Source organism: Magnolia sinica, chromosome 8 (assembly GCF_029962835.1).
Source record: "Magnolia sinica isolate HGM2019 chromosome 8, MsV1, whole genome shotgun sequence".
NCBI classification, from domain to species: domain Eukaryota; kingdom Viridiplantae; phylum Streptophyta; class Magnoliopsida; order Magnoliales; family Magnoliaceae; genus Magnolia; species Magnolia sinica.
Genome location: NC_080580.1, coordinates 515,150 through 526,267, shown reverse-complemented (window position 1 = coordinate 526,267; position 11,118 = coordinate 515,150). Strand labels below are relative to the sequence as shown.

General features: G+C 41.5%; 1 protein-coding gene across 1 annotated transcript; it reads left to right on the top strand.

The window, feature by feature from the left end:
* The first annotated feature begins 3,347 nt into the window (after positions 1-3,347).
* LOC131253735 (putative receptor-like protein kinase At3g47110) lies at positions 3,348-4,424 on the top strand. The gene has a single exon (XM_058254872.1). The coding sequence runs from the start codon at positions 3,348-3,350 to the stop codon at positions 4,422-4,424; it is 1,077 nt and encodes a 358-aa protein (XP_058110855.1).
* Positions 4,425-11,118: the final 6,694 nt, after the last annotated feature.

Here is an 11,118-nt window from a genome sequence, read left to right as displayed (position 1 = left end):
TCCTGAATGTGTGGTTGATTTAAAGAGGCCATTGGTTTACTTCTTTTGGCTTTTCGATCCAGTCTATTATGTGCGGTTGCATCAGTCTCACTAAAAAGATATTCACACATCCATCCAATTGTACAATTTGTGGCCCAACAAAAAAAAAAAGTTCAATATTTTTATTAGTAAGATATTAGTGTTGAATCTACGGAATGATTAGGGTTGGCAATGGGCTAAACTTGGGCCAAGCAAAATCAATATTTTGAATAGGCCTGAGCCAACATTCAATGAGAAAACCAATTATCCCTTAGTTGAAGAAGATCATGGATCCATACACTTGTAATATCTGTATGGTGATCAGTACTAGTAAGTTCTATTTTCAAGAAATTTAAATCATACAATGCCTTTGTATTATCTGCACACCAATCCAATGCTAATTATGCCAGGACGGTTCCTCTCTAAATCCCTTGTACAATAAGCTTATTCTATTGCATATTGTCTCAGCCGGTTCTTCACTTAATAGAACAAGCTTATTCAATCGGTTACTCGGTGCTCATCATTAGACCACTTTGGAATCATAGAAAGAAACCTGATACCAAAAAAGGGCCCCTTGGGAGACTGTAATAAGCAAATTATAATTTATTTTTTTTTAAAAGCGAATTTTATATTAGACTACCTACTTAATATAAAATTTACATTTTTGTACTTTTTTTTTTTTTTCAATAAACTATTATGTTAATTGAAGTTACTATCATTGGAGTACCTTTCGAAGACTGGGTGGGTCGTGCAAGCAAGGCCTTGGCAACTCAGTTGGGCCTTATTGTAATATTTACGTGAAATCTTCTATGATCACCGGAGGCATCACCCATGTGAACACTACCCATGGGCTCGATCCTGTTGGTCAGGTGGTGGATGCTCGCGTGCTTAATATTACCACTTTGGAAGTGTGGGGTGTTATTGGTTTGATTAGGTTGCTTTCTCATTTTCTTGATTTTCTAATTCCTTAAAGAGGGTAGGATGTGGTAAGGAATATGGTTCAAAATTTGGAATTGTCACTAGCTAATCAAGCTATCAAATCTATGGTCGGCTAGAAGCTGTAGAATCACGTGAGGGTAGAGGAATCACAAAATTTTCAACTTAAGTGACTCCTGCAATTGATCTATGACCATAGGCTTTGGATAAAGGTCACAATGATAGAAGATGGAGTTAAGCATCATCTTCTACCCGTATGACATGTGGCCTCTATTTGATAGGGCTCGCAACCTTTTAGGGGGATATAATAATGTCATGTTATTTCGTAAATAGCCATACTTCACATGGTCCCTTAAGGGGACCAAGTGGGTAAAATAAGAAGGATCCTACCCTAACTTGTTAGAGTCAAATTATCTAGACTAGGCACTTAATATGCGAAATAATAATAAAGACTTAAATAAAATAAAATGCAAACTAGCTTTGCTTCATGAATTTAGGGTCCGATCTAATTAAAGTGGTATAAGAAAAAGAATATAAAATATAAATTGATGCATGAAACAAGTTAGGAATGTGTGGAGTTGGAATGCAATTTGACTTTGATCGAGATATGAGAAAGAAAATGAGAAATTGAACATCATTTTTCGGATTAAAAGGGATCTATCTTATTTTTCGGCTTAAGCTTTTCAGCGCGCTCATCAAGTAGATGGACGGTTTGGATATAACTCATACCTTATGATAGCTTATAATGGGACCTACATAACTTAGTGATGTCAACACCAGCTAGGTAGCAGATTTCCTGCGGAAGCTTGCGCAGGAAGTTTCTACACTAGAAACTTAGGTGGGATCCTCCATGATGTTTGTGAGAAATATACCCATTCAGCCCTTTTACTAGCTCATTTTAGGACTTAGACCAAAAGTAAGCATGATCCAAGACTCAAGTGGGCCGTACTAAAAGAAAAGGTGGGTAGGAAAATTCCTACTGTTGAAACCTCCTTGGGGTCGACAGTGATGTTTACATGCCATCCATACTGTTCATAACATCATTCCTACTGTGATGAACTGAAAACACAAATATTAGATTGATTCAAAACTTGTGTGGCCCCATGAATATTTCAATTGTGAACGTTCAATACTCACATTTTCGGCCCACTTGAGTCTCGGATCCTGCTCACTTTTGGTCTCAAGTTCTAAAATAAGCTCACAAAACGGATGAACGAGGTAGAGTTCTCACAAACATCACGGTCGGTCCCACCTAGGTTTATAGTGTAGGAACTTCCTGCGAAAGGCTTTCACATGAAATATGTGTCTATTGGTGTGTGGTATGTACTGGCCGATTTGCTTCCGATAATGGGCTACCCATGGGCCCATGCTAGTGCCCAAAATATGTGTGGTTCAGATCATTAGACCATGCAGCTTTGTGGTCCTTATGATGATTCAATGTCGGTCTCATCAAGTTAAAACTATATCGCAGCCCCGCACTTGGGGTTGTCAGTCTTCTAGTTCGATCACGTACACTTCGCATGTTTAGCTTGAATTCTAACATAAAGGCGTTCGGTCATAATTTGATACATAATAAATTTGCGCCATTGGCTTTTCAACCAAGCGTGATTATAAATTGTATGAATCAATGGTTCTTCTCATATAATGTTGAATTACTATCGTGGCACATTATAACCAGGGTAAAATAAATCTGTCTCACAACCGTCTAAACCCAATTTACAATTACTATCGGTGGGTGCATGAATAATCCAACATTTGGTGAATTCCGCTTTACTATGATAGGAAGAGCCGACATTGAAGGATACAAAAACAATGATGCTATGAATCGTTTGACCGCCACAAGCTAGTTATCCATGTAATAACTTTCATGATACCTCTAGTTTCAAATCCCCAAACTATAAAGATTTATGGCCTCACAAAGCCACAGTGAAGTTTTCACTGTTCCTTCTCATATTAAAAATGAGAATTAAATGAATTTACCCTACTGTTCCACACAAGATTTTTATTCTCATTTAACTCACCTCATTTTTGGGCTCATATCATTTTCAAAAATGATCGGGTAAAATGGATGGACAGCGAGGATAAATGTACATCATGGTGGGTCCCACGTAGCCCCCTGCTTGGACCCAGGACGCAATCCGTTGGCCCCATGCATGTATCCCCTGCATGGACCTAGTCCATCCAGGCGGCCCACCGAACTCCCGCGTGTTTCAGGCTCTCGAGACCTCTGTCAGCGTTAAAAGAAAAAACAAAGAAAAGAATAAGAAAACTGGCACCGACAAAAGTCATCTGATCATTTCTCATTACTATACTCCACAATTCATCAATGGCCCAGAATCCACACTATATATTTGTCTCCCCACTTTGGCCTTCCTGCATTCACAAACTCCGTAATGGAGATCCCTCCTATGAGTTCACGGGCAATTTGGTCATTTCTTCTTCTCTCTTCCATTCACGTTCCATGCTTCTTCGGATCTGCCTCCCCTCACTTCTCTAATGAAACGGATCGCCTTGCTTTACTCAAATTCAAACATCTGATAACCAACGATCCTCTCCATTCCTTGAGCTCCTGGAACGACACTCTCCACTTCTGCCGCTGGCATGGAGTCACGTGCGGTGGTAGTCGGCATCCTCAAAGGGTCACGGCCTTAGAGCTCACAAACCAGAAGTTGGTGGGCCCCATATCTCCCTACATAGCAAACCTCACCTTTCTCAGGATAATCGATCTCTCAGCCAACAGTTTCCATGGGACGATTCCTGAAGAGATTGGTCGCTTGTTCCGTTTGCAGTATCTGCGACTGACTAACAACACATTTAACGGAGAAATTCCAGCAAATCTGACCCACTGCTCCAAACTCAAAGCCCTTGATCTTTACGGGAATCAGCTCCAAGGTAGGATTCCAACTGAGCTTGGCTCTCTATTGAAGCTCTCCCAATTGGACCTTGGTCAGAACAGTCTTATAGGAAGCATCCCACCTTCACTTGGAAACCTTTCGTTTCTCACTTCCCTTTTTCTCTCAGTAAACAGTCTGAAGGGCAGCATCCCAGACGACCTTGGTCGGTTGGCAAACTTAGAGAAGCTTTTTATTTCTCAAAATGAAGTGTCAGGTACGATTCCGACCCAGCTATACAATCTCTCCTCTATTATCATTTTCGACGTGGGATTGAACAGATTGCATGGAAATCTTCCTCCCAACTTTGGCCTCATTCTTCCTAATCTCCAAGAACTTTACTTCGGCCAAAACCAATTCACAGGACCCATACCAGTTTCATTATCCAATGCTTCCGGACTTGTAGTTATTGAACTTGAAGACAATAGCTTTAGCGGATCCGTGCCTATGAATTTTGGAAGTCTCAAGGGTACTCTGTCCAAGTTACGTTTGTGGGGCAATAAACTTGGAATTGGGAAAGGTCGTGACTTGACTTTTCTTGATTCTTTGACGAATTGCAGTTCCGCAGTAAAATTATAATAATTACTATTTCCCAGGTATTTTCCGTTTCTTTAAAAAACAAACAGGCCCTAAACTTTCAACGAAAGAAGAGATGATATGCTTTTTGTCTAAATACCCGTCACTTTACCTTCCATGAAAGGGAAGGGACGATGATGATAGGCTTCTACACCTCAATGAAAGGTAAAATCATTGTCTCCTTGTACACAAAACATCCGAGCCGTTGAAAAGCCTGGCCTAGTCTTGGGTGTGGGACTAATAGTATATGCGGAATAATCCCAAGGACTTGATTGTGCATGGAAGATGGTGATCAACGGTGGAGGGATAGAATATACCTATTTAAGAGCCCACAGCTGAGAATAGAAAATCAGATCTTTCTCTCCTTACACCCGTATTTAGATTATTCAATAGGACTAGCTTTCTGACTTATGTGTAGGATCGAGCATCCAGACATATTATATATTTACTGGGGAAAGAGAGTTTGAAAACCATCACAACTCTCTCCCCACGGCTCCACACCTGTTCAATCCTAGTTGTATACAAACAGCTATGCGTATCATAGCTATAGCATTCTAGCCCCTTATGTACACTTGCGTAGATACACTGCGCCGGTCACACTGAAGTGGGGCCCACTGGTTTATCCATTCACACAGTCCAACCTTTAGGATAATCTAGACCATTGATCAATAAGGCCCACCTTATAAAGTTCTTACATTCTCCCACTTGGGTCACATTGAGCAATGTCAATGATTAACATGTAGAAATACTTTTGAAAACAAGTTTTGATTTTAAGAAAACATCCAAATGATTAATCGATGAAGTTGTTGGATAATACGGGTAATGTTATTCAGTCTGGTCCATCAATAATATAAGTATCGAATCGTAGTAGTCATCATAACATTTAATTTAAGCGAAGTGAGGCTAAGCGCGGTCACAACTACTATCAATCTTATTGACATATATCAAGAACTAGGAAATGTTGTATCAGGATTACACACTTAATGTGATGATGTGTGCCTATCCTTAAGAGGTCCTAAAGCTTTCAAATGTCTCCAATGAGATATGATTATAGTTCTACTTACTCAAAATTTTGTACATATATATATAGAGAGAAGTAGAAATAAATCTTTATATTAAAATTATCAAACTATATCAAATGAGATCCCAGCTTTTTCCTAGATTTTACGAGCATGATACCGTTTAACAGTCTATCTTAATCGTGTTTGTGATGCAGGGTGTATTTAGGAGCTTGGATTGCAAAAGGATACTAAAAGCATGAATTTTACACTCAAATCACCAAGGCAAAGGAAGGACTCCAGGGGAGCGAGATTCGAGAAAATCACATGTTTCACGCTAAAGAGGCCTAAAAGTCATTCGTAATGCAAGATCATAGGGTTTACACCATCCATTCGGCTGAAAAACTCCATACGGGGCATGAGAACCATAAATGAACCATACACGCCAAATTCAGCCATTGTATCCTCGTGAAAGTGGCCCAACAGATAGATCAGCCCATCCATTGATTTTGGGCCCACTTGATCTATGGATATGCTTCAAACTTGGGCTCGAACCTTTAGATTAGTTGAAAGAACGGATGAATGGCTTGGATTTCACAGAACCATTACAGTGGACCCAACTGACTGTGCCAGTGCATAGTGCACAAATGCAATCAACATGTACTGGACCTACTCGCATGGTCAAAGTCGGTTTGATCGACTTTCCTAAATAGAGACGAACTCTCCGTTCTCTCTTACGCATGGCTGTCCGCGCGCACGGCCGTCCGTTGGGAGGATGCATGGCCCACCTTCATCATCTGGACGGCTCATCCAAGCCATCTAATGCACTCAGGAGGAGAAATCAACCGCACCCTAAGAGAGCTTCGCCTAAGACATGTCAGAATCTATTCTTTTACTTATTAAAAGGTGGAACCATCACCGCACGATCGATCAAGTGGGCCATGATAATAGCACTCCAGAATCGTCCATCTCAAAATGGTTTTTGGAGTAGAACCTAATGGACGGTGTGGATTTCTCATTCGCTACTGATCAAGTGCCCCACCGACAGCATAGTGCCAGCCAGCCGCATGCTCCGTTACAACGCAACCAAGACCCAGCCGATTTGGGCCATTTTGCAGTCATGACTAGGATCGGTCCGACAATCTGGACTGTCCAAAAAAAAATGCCCCAAGGGACGTTCTTTTTTTAGAAAAAAATGTGAAGAAAGTGGGGAAGTTTCTTCCCGTTTTAAGCTGCGTAAAATCAGGAGTGCGTAACGCCTTACGCACTCCACTGATTTCCACCGTTCTCACCATCCGACCGACACTCTGTCCACCGACCTTGCTGGTTCTATATAAAGGAGAGGAGAAGAGAAGGAAAATCATCCAAGGCTTGGACATTTGGAAGGAGAGAGAGAGAGAGAGAGAGAGAGAGAGAGAGAGAGAGAGAGAGAGAGAGAGAGGGAAGGGGGTTTTCGTTTTTGAATGGGCGCTGTTTGAAAACGACCCAGACGAGTAGGGTTTTTTTTAAAAGCGAGTTATATATACTGGTACACGAGTCGAGTACCGAGTCGAGTACTTCTCAACTCGTACTCAACTCGTTTTCTAAACGAGCCTTATAAACCCGCTCGTACTCGGCTCAAAATCACACGAGTTGAGTACAAGTCGGATTATTGTAATGACCCGAGAAAATTTTGTGTTAATCTTTCCTTAGTAGCTTTTTGGGGTAATTAGCTAAGCTTGATTGCTTGTGAAATTTGCATCAATCACTTTAAAATGGATCTGCATGACTCAAAACTTGTAGATTAGTTAGCGCTATGTTACTCGAAAACGGGATCCATCGCTAAATCCAATTGTTCTTAGGAATTTTTGAAAGATTTGGATCGGACCTGACCGCGCGTCGAAAGTCCGATAGCGATGATCTTAGTCGTTGTGGTCACCATGTTGGACTTGACCATCACCTCAAAATCAAGTCTATGTGATGTTCGGTCGATTTGATTGAGTCCGGAGTGAAGAGTGTGAGAACGGTTGGAAATTAAATGAGATTTTATGAAATCTGAGTCGTGTCGCTTGCGCGACGATTTTAAGCACTCTGACCGTTGGATTCTCACTCAATTTCACCTTCTGATCAGGGAAGGTGGCCCAGGCATGTCCTTGTGCTTGTGGACCTGATCAAGATCCGGTGACCGTTGAATTGAGTGTGGTTCGCCACGGCTGATCTGAAGGTCCGGTCGGTACGAAAACTCAGCTTGACCTAGATCCATGGTTAGTGAGCTTAAGTCCGACCTTTCGTGGTAATAGGCCCACCGGAAGTGCTTCGTTGGATCGTGAGAGGCCGGTTTTGGTTATACCCTAAGTATACCTTGGCCCTGGGGTTATTTTCATCAATGTTAGGCCTATTTATAGACCTTAAAACCCTAGCTCTCTTTTCCATACGAATTTCCTAACCCTAGCTAAGAAAGAGAGAGGAAAAGAGAGAGAAAGTGAGAGAGAAGTTGGTGAATCATCTTAGATTCTTTCCTGTTCTTCTTCATCCTTGAACCTTCACTTTTGAATCGTTATTCCGGCGATTCTGAGTTCATCTTTGGGTAAGTTAACCTAACCCTAATCTGTGTTAGAGCTTAGAATAGTCTTTGTGTTGTTGTAGCTCATTTCTATTCTTGCTTTAGGTTATCTTGTCGCCGTTGACGAAGACATATCGTCTGAATCAGTTCGGTGTTCTTTTCTGGATTAAGGTGCGGACTTTAATCGTATAGGTTATGGTTTTCAAGGCTTTCAATGCCAGTGAATGGTTTATTCTTGTTATGGATGAGATTTCACATGCCAAATGATATGTTTATTTTGTGTTCCTGATATGCATGTGTTATATTGAGATTTGAGTATTCTATGTGTATGTATAAAGTACCGTATGCGTATAAAATATGAACCTGTGTTTGCCATGATTATTTGTCGTGTACTTATGCTAATGGTATGTGCGACAACTCCTTGGCAAAAGGAATTGTCCAAATGTGTGTATTTCAACATACGTCATGTATGTTGTATTATGTATTCTAAGTGTTTGTAGAAATGTCTGAATGATCTAAAGTGTGATATATCAACCTAGTATGGGCGTTGAGAAGCGATTCTCAACTCTCCCACTAGTGTGTATGATTTCCTTTATGCAAGTTACATTCCTTGTTGTTTAAGTTCAAGCATTACTTATGCTTACATTCATGTTAAGTTGATATTCTTCAAGTACTCATATGCTACATGGTTAAAGTTATTGTTCCATTCTTGTTTTACATTCAATTCGAATATCTATTGTAGTATAATGTGTTTGGGACTATGATTAGTCCAGAAAATCGGTAATCTGCCTTAAGATCGTGGTTGAGGTTGCTTTCGCCACGTAGGACGTATTAGACGAACCCGAGCCGTATTAGAGTTGGCGGCAGTGGTTTGGCCACGCGGAGTGTTTGCGCACTCTATCTCGTTCATCCCAACGTGCGCTCATGCTAGTCGAGTTCGTCAAGTAATCCGATTGTCTGATGTATGTTCACCATGTATGGACGCTACTGCTTGAATCTAGGGTACCGAACTTACCAATGAAATCCTATTGACCATGGTACCTTGATCCGCTAAGACTCATGAGCCGGACATGGTGGTATGGGACACCGTGGTCGAGTTGTCGGCCTACGCTGGGGTGATGAGCCTCCCCGTAGTGACCAGTGAGCAACTAAACTTGTGAGCCGATTATGGTGGTATGGGACACTATATCGCTTTGTCGGCCTACATTGATTGGTGACGAGCCCTTTGTAGTGACCTCGAGCATACCTGGATACCGCATTGAGGTGACGAGCCTTAGTGTAGTGACAAAGGTATGATAGGCGTGCATTGATTGGTGACGAGCCCTTTGCAACGACCTACAACCATATGATCGTATGAGATGTCTAGGACTGACGACCCTAGAATGGATCACTGTTTGGATGGTGATATGAGGAAGGTACCTTAGCTTCCCAATCCTACTGTATGAAAAGGACTAATAACAACTTGGTAATCATGTTCATGCACCGCATTTGCATGTGCTTTGTAGACGTGGCGCACTTTGAGGCGATGTCATGCGTAACGTAAGATGAAGACGCTGAGGGTGTACGCGTGAGGGCACACATCATTTTTCATACATCCTTGCATTAACAAGAGTACTTAGGATATGTTTAATTGTTCTGCTTTATCATTACTGCTTGATTGAACTGATAACATGTTAACCTGTGCTTTATTGTTCCACTGAGTTGATCACTCACTCCCACGTTCTGGGGCGGTGTTAAACACCCACCAGACTCTGTCTTAGCTGCTGATGTTGCAGATGTTGATGTGACTTTTGAGGCAGAGCGGGAGATGGATGATGATGAGGTTGCTTTCTCTTTTATGCAGTTTTCAGACGGGTTCTAGTGAGCCTCGTTCGAATGCGTGATGCTGAGATTTCTTTGAAAATTAAATGATGTAATTTGATACTTGTAATTTTGATAGCAACACTTACATTACGACCTGGTATGTGTATGTATTTCAGTGATTCGCATATGTACACACATATTTTTTAAGTCTTCCACTTGCTTTCTTCACTTATCCCCGAATTATGTTTGCGGGGTGGCTCTACGAAAACACCAGGCCACACATATTGCATAAATCCCCACTTTGTGGTCCACTTAAGCCTTCTAAGTACCTTATTTTTTTGGCTCGTATCTTAAAATGATCTGAGAAAAACGATGAACAGCTCGGATAAAACACTTACATCACGGTGTGCCCCACAATGCCCTGCCCGGACGTCTGGGCAGGGGTAGGACGCAATTAATCCGCGTCCATAACACGCACTCACAGCGGAGGATACACGGCTGGCGGAGGATGCACGGCATCCCTTTTGTCCCTTAGGCTTACTCTTCAATGATTATAGTAGATAGCGCACTCCTTTTCTCAGTAGACTTGCACTTCTTTCCACATTCATGAATACGGGGAGCAATTAGGAAATACAAGTCTACCCAACAGTCAACATTAAATGAGAAAACCAATTATCCCTTAGTTGAAGAAGATCATGGATCCATACACTTGTAATATCTGTATGGTGATCAGTACTAGTAAGTTCTATTTTCAAGAAATTTAAATCATACAATGCCTTTGTATTATCTGCACACCAATCCAATGCTAATTATGCCAGGACGGTTCCTCTCTAAATCCCTTGTACAATAAGCTTATTCTATTGCCTATTGTCTCAGCCGGTTCTTCACTTAATAGAACAAGCTTATTCAATCAAAGGCTCAAGTTGACCATATCATGGGAAACAGTGGAGATTAAGCACCTAGCATTGATCTGTGCTGTGGTCCACTTGGGATTTCGATCTGCCTCCTTTTTTGCATCATTCCCTAAAAATATCTCTCAAAATGAATGGATGTTGTGGATAGACCACATACATCACAATGGGGCCCACGGAGCTCCTAATAGGACCATCTGTTTCTCGCTCCGTCCCGTGCCCGAAAAAAGCCCCCCAACCAAAAAAGACCTCGCGCCCAAATAAAGAAACCCTACCCTTCCCCCCACTCTCTCACGCCTCTCTCTCTCTCTCTCTCTCTCTCTCTCTCTCTCTCTCTCGTTGAATCCTTCGTCTTCCAGCAACCCACATCCCACGTCCCACATCCCTTATCTTCTCTCATCTTTCATTTGAATGTTTTTTTTCGTATTTATTTATTTAAAAAA